The following is a 16,841-nucleotide window of genomic DNA, read 5'->3' as shown; positions in this document are numbered from 1 at the left end:
GTGTAACTGCACCTTCTATATTAAGTTAGTGCATGACGGCAATTCGGACCCGTGGTGAACAGGGCTGGACTCATTCTACACATTAGGACGTTGTTGGAACATGTAGGGGGAGGAAAATACATCATTTTAACATTTTTAAACTCCTTATAGTCCCTTTTAAGTGAAATATCTCTCTGCGTCTGTTCACAGGATGCACACACCACTACATCATCCCTGGTGGAGTCTGTTCCTGCGGAGGACAGCGCTGACTTCATCCTCCCCTCTGACGACATACTGGCAGCTCAGCTCAAGTTCACCGCCTGCCTGAAGATTATGACCAATGAGCTGAGGACACTCTCAACGGGCTACGAGCTGGACGGAGGGAAGCTACGATATCAGCTTTACCAATGGTTGGAAAGAGAGGTGGCTACACTCAAAGCTTTTTAAACTTTACACACAGCACAGTAGAGGGGCTCTGTGGTGTAGGAAGTGAGTGAAGTTCTAGATATCGGTTAATATTGACGTCTTTTGCCCAGGTGGTGGCTCTTCAGCAGTGTTGCAGTTACAAACCCCGCCTCCCAGACCAGTGTGTCCAGGGCCTTGACCTCAGCTCCGGGTATGTGGAGGAGGAGCAGGTGGGTTCGCTTTTAATGACATGGAGTTATTCATAATGATTAAATGTTATAGTAAATTGACATTGTGAATTACATGTTGATGTGTGCATTGATTGTAGTTTATTGTGGTTTGATTTGAGCTTCCTTATGACCATAAGTCCAACCATGATGAATCTGGAGTTGTTGTTTTTTTTTCCCTCCAGTTTGGAAGCCCCAGTGGTGACAGTCTGAGGAGCAGAAGGCACTGGCTGCTGAGTAACCAGCCGTTACTGCGAATGTTTCTGAGTTACTGCAGTTTGCACGGCTCGCACGGTGGTGGACTGGCCTCTGTGCGGATGGAGATTATACTCCTGCTCCAGGAGTCTCACCAGGTAAATGGGCTTTCAATGACTAGGACAGGGGTCTCCAGCCTTTCTTACCTGGTGAGCTACTTTCACAAAAACGTCAGGGAGCTACGTATGCTTCAAAGACTTGTGTAAAAAAAAAAAGAAATTGCAATGATGGAGTTCACCCAGGAGAACTGGTAGCCAAGATGATATGACAGAAAATAACTTCAGTTTTGTTCGTATATTTTACTTTTTTGACCCAAATGTGTGCAGAATGTGTTCAGCATGTTCAGAGCAAAAAGGAAATTAATAAACATGCGAATCATTGAGCTTAGAAAGCCTTTGGCGAGCTATATAGAAAGGGCTGGAGAACTACTGGTAACTCTCCAGTTTCTGGTTGCAGATACCTGGACAAGGAGATGCAGTTTTAATTAATTGTGAATGGTCTTTCATCGATCTTAACCTTCTTAGTGTTTTATTTTCAGACATGCATTCTAGCCCATTCTTAAGATGCCTTTTAAGTCCAAACAAAACGGAAAAATATTTTTTTTAATAAAGTGGACCTCACAACTTGAAATGATCTGTTTTCTCCAGTTCTGAGGCACAATAAGCAGGTTCTGCCATTAAGACCTCAGAGCCGAGCTGTAGGGTTATGTTGAGAATAATGAGCTCTTTCTGTTCAGTGAAAAGACTGTCGCAAAAGCATGGAGGAATCAGTTCAACTTCTCTTCTATCCAGGAAATGCTTGCATAATTATTCTTACCCTGTGATTTCATAACATTCCTTTTTTTTTTCTTCCTCTGACCACGTGCAGAATGAGACGATTCACCCGGTGACCTCCCCCTGCTCTCAGCCTCAGCACGCCTCTATCCCTCTCCTCGTGGCCTGCACTTCCAATGTTAAAACGGTGGTGGCTAATCCTTTCGTCCATCTCACCAACCTGAGTCATGACATTATACAAACCATCAACGCACTGGACTCTCCGCCTCATCCAGATATTGTGAATAACAAGGTGCAGATTTGTCTCTAGCTTAATGATTCTTTTTACTTGTACGAAAGGGTAATCTTTTATTTGTATTCTTTAGATTTATGTGATGCACACTTTGGCCGCCTCTCTCTCAGCCTGCATTTATCAGTGTCTTTGCGATGGACACACCTACAGGTATGTTTCACCACCGCAAAGCTCTCGTTTGCACAACTGGTTTCCTTCCTTAAGTGGTTTACACTAAGTCATTTTAAGAAGACGTTTTCTTGTTTACAAAGGACAATATATTACCTTGGGGCTGGGCAATTAATCGAAATCGCAAAATCTCAGTGTTCAATAATCGTCTTGGTTATTAATGATTTACAACTATTTCTTGAACTGTAAAAGTACATAGTTTGGGAGTTTGAATGAGAACAATGGAAGATTTTTATGTAGTAAACTATACTGGGGAATTTTTATATAAAAGGTTTGTCTTGTCATGTTCTTGAATCAGCTAAAATGCATTTATTTTTACAATTAAAAAATATTAAATCGAATTGAATATCGAGATTGTTCAATATGAAACAAATAATCGTGATTTATTTTTTTGCCATATCGCCCAGCCCTTTAATATCTAAATGGTTGCTGAACAGTTGTGTGCGGACAAACCTTCTCATATACTGCAAAAAATGCGAGGCTTTATTTGTATGGGATCCTCTGGGTTTTACTCATTGCATAACTTCGAGTAACATGCTAAGTGAGCACTTTCTCGCTTACCGCGGCTTGTGTAACTTAATTAGCTTGGCAGTTTCTAAATTAGCACCGTCTTTGTTATGCTAATCTGAATATAAACTGTCCTGGAGTGCTGAGGTTTGATGAAATTGAGCCCCTGTTTTCCCCCTTATTGGATTTTCTGCCTTTACAGCAGGGACTTGTCTCCAGTTCTCCCCATGTTGTGCTTTGATATTTGACTTGCCAGCTTATGCATTAAATAGCTCTGAGAATCAGGCACCATGCTGCGTTTTGAATTAAGTTTAGTTTGGCTAATGAGCGCTTGTTCAACTTGATGGAACCTCTGGCTTGTTTGTCTAATGTTGAATTTTTGTTGCCCTGCAGCCACGTAGATCCCTTCACTGGGATTGTGTACGAGAGTGTGTTGTTGTCTCAGAAGCAGCCGCTCCGGACTGTCAGCATGGAGGAGTCGGCGCAGCCCAACACTGCGCCCGCTCAGTGGCCAGGTAAATCCAGTTTGACCAATGCTTGTGTAACTGTTTATGGGAACACTAGAAAGGCAGTGAGTGATTCAATATTTAAAAGTACACATTAGACCTTGCAAAAGCTGCTCACAGTGTCCGTTCATGATCTAGCTTCTTCTCTGTCCTCCCAGGAATCGCCGCTTTAATCCGCCTGTTGACCTCAGCGGGAGAGGAGAGCCAGCCCGGTCTGGCCGTGCTGCTCTGCGAGATCCTCACCGCGGTCTACCTGAGCCTGTTTGTTCACGGCATGGCCACGCACTCCAGCAACGAGCTGTACCACATCACGGCGCACCCTCTCAACAGCAGGCTCTGGGTGACCGTGTTCGGTGGAGGAGCTCGCTCCCCAGTCTTGGATAAAGCCAATAGCCCCGTCAGAACCCCCCCACCAGGTCCGCACAAACTTCTGTTGCTCAAGTTTGCTCTGACTTTGCAGGAAAGCAGCCTCTCGGTGTCAGGTTTCCCTTTTAGAGGTGACCCAGGAGTGAAATGAAATCAGGTTTGCTAAATTAATTGGCCTCTCCTCTGTAGGTCACTGAGAAATCCATCAGCCTATTAGCCAATTAGCTTCTCGCACGCTTCGCCGATCCATCTTACTTTGTGGGGAAAAGTGTGCCCTGTTTAGTGTGAGAGAATCTGTTGATGAGGAGTCCTTGGGCAAGACGCTTCACCCACATTTTTCTTTTCTTTATAATAGTGAAAAAAAATTCATGTTTTCGTCTTTCAGAATAGGCAGTGGTGTGTGAGAAAAGACTGGCCATGTGATTTCAAAGCATTTGTATCAATTGTGGACTTGCAGGTTAGTTTCTGTTGGGGAAAAAAATAATCACTATTATTTTCCCCAATTTGATTGATCACATTTATTGTTTTTCTCTTTTAAACAAAAATAATTACATCGAAAATCGAGGTCTTTCCTGGACAAGCATGTAAACAGATCCTGCGACCAAACTGAAAACTGCAGCAAACTCATCAGCAAAAACAAACTCCACACTAGCTTCACAGTACAACAACACACAAACAGCCAAGCAACACACAAACATCTGCAAAGGAGACGCAAAAAAATTTAATATTTGAAGAATGTCAGACAACGAGCGCGTGTTTGTTTGACCGCGGGGCCTTAAAAAGCCACGACTTCATGGAGTGAAGCGCTAGCAACTTAATATGTACATAAAGAAGTACGAGTAAACAGCGCATTTATTAGTATAAAAGACGAGCAAACTTGCACTTCACTGTAGAGAAGTCCAGCTAATCCACAGCTGCAGCCTGAAAACAAATCCACATGGTCCAAATAGCGATTAATAGTTTAAACTTAAACTCTTCATCCCCGTGCACGCGTCCTGTTCCTCGGGCAAAACAAACACACGCTTGGACCTGCCAATTAGACGAGTTCATGCAACTTTGTAGCTGATTTCACACGTAAAATCACCAGGTCCTCTCCTCTGGCTGCCGCATGTGCCATCCTGTGCTTCCTGTTTGTTTGGGCCGAGTGTTTCCCTGGGATTGACCTGACAGGCGCTGCAGCATTGCGCTGTCCATATTTTTTTCCAGAATGCGACAGGACTGGCCAGTTCTCCTCGATTAAAACACACCACGCGATTATCGTGATCGACCTTTATTAAAATCACCATTCGATTAATTGCCCAGCCCTATGTTGGCATCAGTGTGACATTGATCCTGAAAGTCGGAAAACAAACTTAGAAACTCATCCCTGTGAGGTTCTGGGATGTTGGAAATCCATTGGAAATGTTGGAAAATAAGTTTGGACACAACTGAAATCAGGAATAGGGCCTATAACTTCCTTCACAATATTATGTGGCTTGTTGCAAAAGGAAAAGGCAAGTTTGAATCACGATTTAACGGATCATTTGTGTAGCAGAAGTAGCAGCCAAGAAAGCACGGCAAGAAAAAAAGTATCCAAGTCAACTGGGCCCTGCTTTTTAGAGCATCATCTGTTAGACGAGCTCAGATATTTAAATGTCTTTGACAGGATGTTCAAGCGAAGCACCCACTCATTTTGTTATTTCTCTAGCTTCTCCAGGTATTGACGGCTCTGAAAGGAAGTCCAGGCGTTTTAGACTCCTGACGTCATCGCGAAGTGGCTCAAAGGAAGAATCCTCAATGGACAGAGAAACACCTCCCAGCCCTCTGTATGTGCCTGTGGTTGAGAGAGAAGCATCCTCCATCTTTAAGGAGCAGTTTGTCCCACCAGAGCTCAGCATTTGGGATTACTTCATTGCCAAGGTGAAGTTATTTGACTTGTACACTACTTCTTCGTATACTAAAGCAATGTGCAGTTTCTTTATAACTCATGGTATTGTGCCATTTCTTTTAGCCGTCACTGCCGCCATCGGAAAACCGTATTGAATATGACTCGGAGGCGAGCGAAGGCAGTGAAGACGAGGATGAAGATGACGAGGATTATGAAGACATATTCGATCCCAACTCGCCGCAAAGGGAACACTCCAACCATAACTCCTACAGGTAATGATCCGCCTGTGGCCAGTATCCCAGACCTGTGATGAAGCACCTTTGCAGTGAGACAGTGAGAAGAAAGATGCCCCAGAATACAAGTTTTTAGTATTTTTTGGTTTGTTTTTTGCTTTACAGTTGGTGCCTGATGCGGCTCGCAATGGTTCAGTTAGTGCTGGTCAACCTGAAGTCGTTCTATCCCATGGCAGGATATGATCTATTAGGTAACTTTGACAAATGAAAGCATCAGCGTTTTAGGAAATGATGTCATAGTTTAATTTTTACAGACAATTGTAAGTCATTTGTGTGCTCTTTCTTGCAATGTTCCCAGATCTCCCTGTGGCCTCCCCTCTGTGCCATGGTGTATTGAAAACTCTACAGCGCTGGGAGCAGGTTCTGCAGAAACGTCTGGAGCTCTTTGGCGGGCCGCCCTCAAAATACATCTCCACCCACCTCCTGGATGAGACGCCTGGCCCTGCCCTTCTCAGACACAAGGCGCTGTTCGAGCCAACCAACACTCCATTCAGGTATGTGTTTATGGATGATTTACAGTGCCTCTCGAAAGTATTCATACACCTTGAACTTTTGCACATTTTGTCATGTTTACAACCCTAAACAAGATTTTATTTTGATTTTTTTTACTGAACGTTCACGCACAAGTAACAGACAACTGTGAAGTGAAAGCAAAATGATACATGATTCTGTTATTTTTCAAAAAAATAGAAAAGTGAAAAGTGGGGCGTGCATAAGTATTCATACAGCATGAATGAATACTTTGTGGACCCCCTTTTGCTGTAATAACAGCACAAGTCTTTTGGGGTTTGACTCTACAAGATTTACACATGTAGAGACTGCCATTTTAGCCCATTCCTCTTTACAAAACAACTCAAGCTCTGTCACATTAGAAGGAGAGCGTTTGTGAACAGCAGTTGTCACATTATTCCACAGATTTTCAGTAGGATTTTGGTCAGGACTTTGACTGGGCCATTCTAACACATTAATATGTTTTTATTGAACCATTCCATTGAAGATTTATCTTTGTGCTCCGGGTCATTGTCCTGCTGGAAGGTGAATCTCTGCCCCAGCCTCAGTTCTCTTGTGACTCCAGCAGGTTTTCCTCCAAAATGTCTCTGTATTTGGCTCCATCCATCTTCACAACTATTCTTACAATCTTCCCAGTCCCCGCTGAGGAAAAGCAGCCCCACAGCATGATGCTCCCCCTCGTATATTTGACACTGGGGATGGTGCACTCAGGACGAGGAGCACTGTCAGATTTGCTCCATACATAGCGTTTTGCATCTGGGCCAAAAAGTTCAATTTTTGTCTCATCTGACCAAAGCTCCTTCTTCCACATGGAGCTGTGTCCTCCATATGACTTCTAGCAAACTTCATTTGGATTTCTTATGGCCTCCTTTCAATAATGGCTTTCTTCTTCCACTCGTCCATGAAGGCCAGATTTGTGTAGATACGACTTATAGTTGTCCCATGCACAGATTCCCCCAGCTCAGCGGCAGGACTTCACAGCTCCTCCAGAGTTATCTTGGGAAACTTGGTTGTATTTCTGACCTGTCCTCTCCTTGTTCGGTTTGTTAGTTTACGTGAACAGCCGTGTCTTGGTAAGTTTGCAGTGGTGCTTTACTCTTTCCATTTCTGAATGATGGATTGAACAGTGCTCCGGGAGATGTTTAAATCTTGGGAAATCTTTGTATAACTTAATGCTGCTTTAAACTTCTCCACGGCTTTATCCCTGACCTCTCTGGTGCTCCTTGACCTTAATGATGTTGTTTAGTGACCAATACACTCCGACCATAGCTCTGAGGGCCTAAAAGAACAGCTGCAATTAAACTGAGAGTAGATTACACACAGGTGGCCTCTATTTAATGGTTAGGCCAAGGTGTGAACATTCTGGAGTCATTATAAATGTTTTAAAGGCAATTTAATGCACTCAGAAAATGCTGTATGAATACTTCTATTTTTTGAAAAATAACGGAATCATGTATCATTTTGCTTTCACTTCACAGCTGTCTGTTACTTGTGTGTGAACGTTCAGTAAAAAAAATCAAAATAAAATCTTTATGTTTAGGGTTGTAAACATGACAAAATGTGCAAAAGCTCAAGGTGTATGAATACTTACGAGAGGCACTGTATATGTGACCCATCATGAGAACAACTCTGTTTTGGGGCATTTTGAGCGGGACATGGCTTGTGAAAGTGTAGTCTCCAAAGTTTAACAACAATGTGCAACACATGGAAATCTGATTATATTTGGAGAAGATGTGGCAAGTTGAATTTAGGAACTGGAAATTATGTCTAAGAGAGGAATCGGCCTCTAAACTTTTGGGCTGTTCTCACCTCTCTACGAGTGACAATAGTGCTCTAGTGACTGGGCACATATGGCTGTTTTTATTTTGTTTTATGTGAGGTTTGTAACTATATATATTTTTTTGTCCCAGGTCAAGCCATCACGCAGCACTGCCAGTAAAACGCTTATGGCTGTTTTTGGTGAAGCAAGAAGAAGTGCAAGAGACTTTTATCCGAAACATCTTCACCAAAAAACGTGACCCGAACGAGGTATGTCCGCTTCATTATCTCTGCTCTCCCCCCATAACGGTTTTTACTACAGCCTTTAATAAGGTGCTAACCAATGTTGTGATTAGCCCACTGCACACCTCTGTAATTACTGCGGGTTAAATTGCATCCCTATTGCTTTTACATCCCCTTAATGCATCTGTGCCTGGTTTGTGCGGCACACTAATATTACTGGCCTCCACCTGTGTAATTATGTTTAGACTGGTGTAAAATACTGACTGCACTGTGAATTAACTGCACTTGAATTTAATTTCCTTGTTTGACTGCATGGCTCACCGTTGTCGTCGTTGAATGTTTTGTGTGTGTGTGTCTCCCCTGTTCTTTTGTGCCGCCTCCACAATCATTAGTCAATTGAGGACCAAAGTGACTTAGAGAAATGTTCAGGAATCGAGGAAATCGGGAATTTTCAGGTATTGTTGATTTACATTTACAATCATTCTTTAAAATGATGATCTTTGAATCCTTGTCTAAACTCTCTGTAATGGTGTGAAATTCAGAAATGTAAAATCAGCTTTTCATGTGTGTTCTGAAAACATTCACTGCACACAGTGTATAGTAAGTGTACATTTGTGAGGTTATGAACCCCTATGTTCCTGACTGTGTTTGACATTAATCGTACATGGGACTGTCTAAATATTCATGGGGACTTGAAGCCTGAATGCTAAATGGCTCTGCACATGTTTGCTTGGTAGAGGTTCTCTAATCTCCGGGCTCTCGCTGTGTGAGCTGCCACAGTGTAGCTCCTCCATTTGGATCAGTGTTAATTAAGCCCGTCTCTCGGAGGACTAGCTATGAAACTGAATAGCTGCTGATTAATGGCCCAGCACTGTCGCAGTGAATCTGCGCTCTACAGGGATTATGTGCTCGCAGAAAATGGCAAACCACCATATTTAGAGTCAAACTCTACTTTATTCCATCTGACAGAAAAAGACATGGTCTTTTCCCCTTGAATAAATGTAATAAAGACTTCAAATGAGACACACATCCTTTAAGATTGAATTAAAGAGGCTTTGGTGTCCAAATGAAACGCCTCTACAATATGTTCAGCCCCTGTATCCATCCTCCCAGAGGAGCTGTGTGGTACAGTGTGTGCTGCTGCTCATGCCTTATAGCTGCTGTGCTCATGCTGACTAGCGGCACTTAACCAGTTCTTCTGGCTCTCGTGGCCAATAATTGTCTGAAGCACAAGGCAGGACATCACAAAGCACGAAGGATCTGTAGGAACATTGAATACTTTTTAATTGGTCAGTTAGGATAACTTGGGACCATTTAGTTTTTGTCTTGGATTAAGACCCTCTATTTGAGCTGAAAGTCTTTATTACTTTGTCTTTCTCCAACAGACTGAGTCAGACCTGGCCTGCCCTGGTGGAAAGGCTCGCATTATCCACAAGGAATCCGATATCATCACTGCATTTGCCATTAATAAGGTAAACAGTTGACCATTTGTGTATATTATGTAAAATAGTCAATATAGTCCCAGTGATGCATTATAATATCTGCCATAAAGTTCATAACTACAACAGCTAACCGTCCACCATCTCCTGGCTACTTCAATGTCTTCAAACCCATGTAGACTTTGTGATGGGCTTGTTGACTGTAGTTTGAGTGAAAGTTAAAGTACCGCAGTCATGCTAGCTTCTTCTCAGAAAAAGAAATTGCATCCATTGTTATCGATTTGAGCAAAAAGTTGTACGCTTGAGTCTGTTGCGTTTGTGCTGTGAAACTTCAGAAAGGGCCTTGTCATAATCTATTTTTTGTTTGCCTTTTTCTGCGCCTCCCCTGACGTTCCCTTCACCCCCTCCTCGTCTCAACGCTCCTCGCAGGCAAACCGTAACTGTTTAGTCATGGCCTCCACCCATGACATTCAGGAGCTGGATGTGTCATCCATCTTGGCTACGCAGATCTTGACATGGATCGATGATGATGAGGCCGAAGCCAAAGGGTAAGAGGCTGAGCATGCGCGCTGGTGCACAGAGCCGTATTCTCTGCACTGGCTGTGGGCTCCACTGTAAGTTCATCCAGGGTGCCGTCTACTCAACCTTTTCACCCTTTCCACCAGTGCGGCTAAATTGAGAGTGGGTGTGAGACATGCGATTGGTTCTCTGCTGTTTGTGTAGGAGGCACATTCTCAGAGTTTCAGCACTGTTCGTCTTTTTCTCTAGCTGAGCTGCATAATAATAGTGATGAAAAAAAAAATCCCCCTAAAACTAAAGAATTTTGCTGCCAGCTGTCGGCATTTCTCATTTTTCTCATTTCAAACTTGTCTATAGGGTTAGCGGCGATGACTTCTTGGTGGTCCACGCTCGGGACGACTTCGCTGCTCTCCATGGAACCACCCCGTACACTCACAGCAGTCCCGGGACACCCATCAACATGCCCTGGCTGGGGGGCGTGCAGACGGGGCGAGGGGCGTCTGTGGTGGGTGTCACACAAGTAGGAAAAACAGATCTATTACACATTTTTAATAATGCACAAGTGAATTTTAAGAATCTTCCACTTCCAAACTGCCATGAAGCAAGTACTAGAAGTAATATTATTTTTCCATTTAGCAACAATTCTTCTCAAAAAAATTCACATACTGACAGAATTTTATATCCTCATTGTTTGATCATAGAAAACAATGTCACTTCACATTTGCTCCTATTTATACTCAAAACATAAAAAAAAGAAAAGAAAAGTGATGTTTATCTGTAGGCCCGGTTTGCCAATAGCGTTACGGCTGCTCATATTCAGCTTAACACTATGTTCCCTGGAAATAGTTTGTTTTGGGGGGAAGGTTTTCAGCCAAGATGAAAGCCCAGTTCTGCACACATTTCTCCCCAATCTGTTTTGGCCAATAGCGTTGGCACCATGAGCGGGAAGCTGAATTTGTTCCTGTGTTAGTGGTGTTTTTTTCTTTTCTTTTTTTTGTAAAGGCAGCGCTGGTGATTCATCTTTGTTGGTTTGAACGACTCTTTTCTTGCTCTTGATACGGTATGCAATGGATGAACTGTAAAGTGCACTCAGCATCTAATCATTTTACCAAGTCGAGATAAATGCTCAAGGTCGAGTGGGTTTAGTTGTGAAGTAAAACTAAATGAAAGAAAATCTTTGCAGTGGATATCTCTGCCGATTTTACATTAATATTACTGACACTTGTAGCTATGTAGGTATGAAAGAAGTCGGTTATCTTTGCCGGTTTTGCCAGTGCAGATTTCCAAAGGGAAAGAAGAGATGCAAGTTCCTAGGATTTAGTCCCGCCACACATACAGTAGTAGTTCAAATCTCAAAGGTGATAGAAAGCTACGGCTTATGGCATTTTTTCCCTATATTGTACAGGTAAATCGACCAGATTTTTTTAAAAATAAATATTAGTGGGCTACAAATTTGTTTTGTCCTCCTTCAGTATATTTTAAACTCAGAAGTTTAAAGAAAAAACACTGCATCTCATTATAAAGTATCAATTTCATGAACTTGCAGGCACTTCTATGACATCCCTGTCAAGAATTTGGACGTTTTAGCCGCAAGACACTCCCTCTTTCATTGTTTGTAAACAAAAAAATCAGGTACAGCACCTTTTAATTTTTAGTTTATGGTGCACAGTTTAAACATGTGTAGGAGTATCCAGACTGATTTATAAACTGCTGAAATGCAAGAACCACGTTGTCAACCCTGCTGTACAGGGTCTCCAAGTAAATTTCCCTGGGGGCCAAAATATATCGGAAATGTATTGCTGGGGTCCATAAACGAAAGCAATGGTGGTAAAGCTTCTATTGTAGCCACAGCCTGGGGCAGAATGACCATTTGTCACATGGCTATAATGTGTTATTTATGTCCTGATCTCTTATTATGTTAGTGACCTACGGGACACGTTTGGAATTCTTTCCTTTTTTTATTTAAACTGTCCCCTAGTAGCTGGAGTAAACATTCTGGTTATTTTATTTAATTCATAACTTCTTACTTTTTATTTTGACATAGTCAGGAATTTATGCTCTATAAGTCGTGGGCCAGATTGAATAATCCGACCCACAGGCCGCCTGTTGGAGACCCCTGCTGTAGTAGGTCTAAACTACAGGGTTTGACAGGTTGACTCCCCAAGAACTAAATAATTGCCTCCTTTGCGCCTTCCTAATTGCATCCATTCCACTTGTGATTTGGGTTTGATCACACTTTGCAGCCCCTGGCACAGCCTACTGCACAGTGCTTCATTATACATGGAGACCGTGGCAGACGTCCTAATAAATATGTCCTCCTGTCCATCCAGATGATCAAGAGAAACATCAACAATGTGAGAAGGATGACCTCCCATCCCACACTCCCCTACTGTAAGTGTTACCCACGCTCTGTCACTCACTTTGAACAATGTCTGTCTCATATCGGCGCCGTTCAACTCTGATGTTTCAAATTGGCAGCAGGTGGCTGAATGGTGGTCGAGTTGCTTTCCATAAACAACCTGAAACTTATCTATGTCTACATTTACTCGCCATAAAAATAGACTCTTCTGGAGTTTGGCTTTTCCTTCCAATCCCAATGTTGCTGCTTATTAAGCCAAGCCTGAGCGCACACCATCTCATGAGCTTGTGTTTTCATCTAAGTCCGGAGTTTGTGGGGAGCGAGCCGCGAGCTACTTGGGCGGAAAAAAGGCCCCAGCGGGTTTTAATAAGAGCGACCGCTGAAGCCTGTGTGAAATAAACCATGTCCTCGATTAATTATACAACAGATGGATTTGGGAGCAGAGAGAGAAACCAAAAAGCTCATGTCGGGACTCGGGTGAGTGAAGTGATTTCTGCGTTTCTCCTCTTCATGTTTCAGATCTGACGGGCGCACAGGACGGCAGCGTGCGGATGTTCGAGTGGGGCCATTCTCAGCAAATTATCTGCTTCAGGAGTCCGGGGAACTCCAGAGTCACCCGCATACGATTCAGCCATCAGGGGAACAAGGTTAGGGGAATGAACACTTCCTGAACCCGTTGTATGTGCTACACCAAATAGGCTTTTACTGCGACGCGGCTTTTCACACTTGGCTCTCCCATACACGCACAAGCATCAGTAGGGAGTTTGGCTTCTGCATATATCACTCTGAACCCTGCCTCTCCTGCCTCAAGCTAATAATCTTCTCTAATGTTGCCTCTCCGGTGCCAGCATTATCTTATCTCTCAGGCTGGAGGTGGGAAATTTGCTTCATATAAATACCCAAAAAGCATTTTATTTCGTTATGTAAATACTGTAGATACCAGCCACACAGCAAAACAGTTTCTTTCTTCTTTCTGTATCGCTCTGTGTGTTTTCCCAAACAACAAGCAACGGGAAGCCACCAACTGGGGCTGGCTAAAAGTTGACAACATTCTCTCATGTATTGAATAAAGCCTACAATATAGACCAAGTACAATAAGGAACATTGAAGTTTTCTGTTTTGTTCTCGTCTCTTTTGCAGTTCGGTATTGTGGACGCAGACGGCGGTTTGAGCCTATGGCAAACCAACACGAGTGGAGCTGCGCCGAAACCATATCTGGTGAAGAAATACACTTTGTGCAGTTTCTCTTCTGACTAATACATTCAGATGTGGCTTTGTTTACTCTTGGCTCTCCGTCAGTCTGACCCCTCGGTTACTGTCGCCACTGCAGAAAGAGCCAGTGCTGTTTTAATGTCGTTCCCTCCTGACATCTTTTGGAGACTTTTCTCTTTCCTGATATTTGATGTATTATTTATCATACATAAACACCTTCACTCCCCTCTGTTTCCAAAGAGGAAATCCATGTGTTTTGTGTGCTCAGAAGAAAGTAGAATGCATGAATTGCCACTCACATAAGCATGTCCGTAAAGAGGCAGAGGCTGAGTTGGCCAAAGCAAAAGCTTATGAACGCCCACCCTGAAATCATTACAATAAAACAACAGTAGTACAAAAGAACATATTGCAGAACAAAGTGCATGGAACACATTATACACACGTATACACAACACACTTTACACATTATCGATGATATATTTAGCAACATCATATTTTGATTTGCCTCGTTAGCAAAGGAGAACCTGTTACAGTATAAAGCGGCTCGGACCACACTTGCAAAGCACTGTTTGACATGTTCATATAATTAACAGAAATGAAAAGAAACGGAAGCGAAGCACAACTACAACAACACTCTCGTTACATGTACGATGTCTGGTACAAAGCAAGTGACAAACGGCGATCATTAGTTACTTACAGATGGTTATCAATCAATGCCAAACAAAGTCAACATTCCCTGAAAGTCACTAGTTTTGTGTTAAAAGGCACATTACTATACATATTATCCTTATCTACTTCCCAGGTGTCATTTCCATCCTCGATATAGTAGCCTATTAATTTGTTAACAATTTGCTTGCTTCCTTTTTGTTATTATTTTTTTTTTATTTACAATGAATTACATAATATGTAATAAGTAATTAAGCCCTGCATAGTGTAGTGCGTTAAAAAGCCAGGATTTAGAGCGGGCTAGTTGAAGGGCATTAGCTCCCCATCAGCAAACCCTCACCCAGCTGCCCTAACAGCTGTTTTTTAGATGATGTTCCTATACTGTGAGGTGCGTTAAAAGACGAGACGCATTAATGAAGTAAGTAGTGACCCTGCAGGCATTTAATTTTATTTATTTTTTTGTATTTATTTTTTTTACAGTTGATTCACATGTTAAAAGAACATAGCCAGGTTTATATATGAACTTCAAAGACCCAGTGCTGTCAACCGATGAAAATATTTAATCACAATGAATTTCATGAATGCCATAGTTAAATTGCAAATGAATCACACATTTTTATCTATTCTAAATGCCCCTTGAATTGTCATTTTAATACTCTAATACTCCTATCGGGCTTTTCAAATATACAGCAAACTTGGGGTGCAGGTGGGTTGGGTTAGAAAGGCTAAAATAACAAGACGACAGCTTTTTACTGACCTGAGGAGAGCAGCTTTGTAGCGTCAGGTCAGTTGGCTGCTCCACTATAATAAAAATTGACGCCGTTGACATTGATTTGCGTTGTTAAGGCGATATTTTGACAGCAAAATGCATTTTTATATGATACTTATTTACATCTCCACTTAGCACCTACATGTACCAAACTTCGTATACCAACAAAAGTTACAAAGGGTAATCAGTTACCTATTTTTTGCCTGATATAATGAGCTACTAATGGTAAGGTAATAAAAAAGGTAATAAGTTATTTAGTCTCCTTTGCAAAATCAGCAGCAACAAAAAAAAACACAGGAAAAAAAGATGTTTAGAAAGCCTGGCTCAACTCTAATATCTTTATATTTTACCATCTTTGTTTCTTTTTGTGCCAGACGCTACAGTGCCACAACAAGACGGCTAACGACTTTGTCTTCCTGGGTTCCTCGTCGCTCATCGCCACGGCTGGACTCTCCACAGACAACAGGTACGAGTTAGCTCCAACATGGACGCCCCACTCTGTGCACCCCTGAGGCCAGTCATTTCTAATTGGACAAGACTTTGACTCCACTGAACTGTAGCCGCCTTTAATAGTTGAATGTAGTGAAGGGGATCGTGCTAATCCAATCTGCTGTGTCTCCACAGGAATGTGTGTGTGTGGGACACACTGGTCACACCTTCCAACAGCCTGGTACATGGTAAGAATCCATTACAGCCCATGCTATCAAGTGGAATAGGACTAATGAGGACTACCGAGGTGTTGAAAGGGCAGGAGTAGTGTCTGGTTTTGCAACAGGTTCAGGTATATGTGCAGCACATTTATTTCTGTGTTAAGTGCTCATGGTGATCATAAGCCCACATACTTCAGCTCCTTCATCAATTTCTGGAGTAGTTTTTATTTTCCCCAACTGGCAATTGCCTGAAGACTGAGCTCTACATAAATAAATCAGTTGTTCACAAATCTTTTCCTTTTCAATGTTTGATTGCTTTGATTTCAACCAGTGGTTACATTACTTGAGTAAAAGTACAGCTACATCTGATCAAATATTAATGTACAACTACATCTGATCAAATATTAATGTACAAATCATTTTAGGATTATTGTATTGTATTGAATAACAATTTTGCGGTTTAAAAGATATGAATATGATTGTTCCCAAATTCACCACCTGTAAGACAAGACGGGGACAAACCTTTATCCTTGTGGTGAGCATTAACCGTACATCACGGCACCGCCTACTGTTCGGGGAGTGTGCATCATAACCCAGACTTAGAAACACACACCCAACTTTAACGTTTTACTTTGGAGCCTCTTATAGAAATGCAGTGGCAGTACTTATCTCATCTTGTGTTCTTGTAGCCTTCTGCTGCCACGACACCGGTGCCACGGTGCTGTGCATGGCCCCCCGGCACCAGCTGCTCATCACTGGGGGGAGGAAGGGCTGGATCAGCGTGCTGGAGCTCTTCCAACGGCACCAGAGGCAAAGCTTCCTGGCCCACGACTCCCCGGTCAAAGCCCTGGCTGTGGACCCAACTGAGGACTGCTTTATCAGCGGCTCATCAGAGGGCACCATCAAGGTAACTACCTCTGTCCTATGTTCAGAGCTGTTGATTTGGTATTGGAAACTATCCATGGGTTTGGTGATGATCATTTGAAAATAAACATCTTTGCAATTGTTTACTTTATATTAATCTATACAAATACTGTGGTGAAACGCATTGGTGGAACTTTTCATTTTGTCTTCACTG

General features: G+C 42.5%; 1 protein-coding gene across 2 annotated transcripts in view; it reads left to right on the top strand.

Annotated features, from left to right (window-relative positions):
* The window catches only part of dmxl1 (Dmx like 1), a 40,025-nt gene that overhangs the window by 19,650 nt on the left and 3,534 nt on the right, over positions 1 to 16,841 (top strand). The window contains exons 30-51 of one of the 2 annotated variants that reach the window (XM_079553911.1): positions 190 to 402; positions 516 to 614; positions 797 to 964; positions 1,734 to 1,931; positions 2,005 to 2,081; positions 3,000 to 3,121; positions 3,271 to 3,528; positions 5,166 to 5,377; positions 5,469 to 5,617; positions 5,744 to 5,829; positions 5,937 to 6,132; positions 8,059 to 8,176; positions 8,542 to 8,604; positions 9,535 to 9,621; positions 10,018 to 10,136; positions 10,465 to 10,612; positions 12,438 to 12,498; positions 12,986 to 13,113; positions 13,607 to 13,684; positions 15,488 to 15,579; positions 15,738 to 15,790; positions 16,453 to 16,670. In XM_079553911.1, the coding sequence (XP_079410037.1) occupies positions 190 to 402; positions 516 to 614; positions 797 to 964; positions 1,734 to 1,931; positions 2,005 to 2,081; positions 3,000 to 3,121; positions 3,271 to 3,528; positions 5,166 to 5,377; positions 5,469 to 5,617; positions 5,744 to 5,829; positions 5,937 to 6,132; positions 8,059 to 8,176; positions 8,542 to 8,604; positions 9,535 to 9,621; positions 10,018 to 10,136; positions 10,465 to 10,612; positions 12,438 to 12,498; positions 12,986 to 13,113; positions 13,607 to 13,684; positions 15,488 to 15,579; positions 15,738 to 15,790; positions 16,453 to 16,670 (2,943 nt within the window). The remainder of the gene's footprint in view (positions 1 to 189; positions 403 to 515; positions 615 to 796; positions 965 to 1,733; positions 1,932 to 2,004; positions 2,082 to 2,999; positions 3,122 to 3,270; positions 3,529 to 5,165; positions 5,378 to 5,468; positions 5,618 to 5,743; positions 5,830 to 5,936; positions 6,133 to 8,058; positions 8,177 to 8,541; positions 8,605 to 9,534; positions 9,622 to 10,017; positions 10,137 to 10,464; positions 10,613 to 12,437; positions 12,499 to 12,985; positions 13,114 to 13,606; positions 13,685 to 15,487; positions 15,580 to 15,737; positions 15,791 to 16,452; positions 16,671 to 16,841) is intronic. The other variant, XM_079553912.1, reaches the window with a different exon arrangement.

Source organism: Gobius niger, assembly GCF_951799975.1.
Source record: "Gobius niger genome assembly, chromosome: 1".
Taxonomy (NCBI): Eukaryota; Metazoa; Chordata; class Actinopteri; order Gobiiformes; family Gobiidae; genus Gobius; species Gobius niger.
Note: the sequence above shows the minus strand (reverse complement) of the source record. Positions and strands in the feature narration are given on the sequence as shown.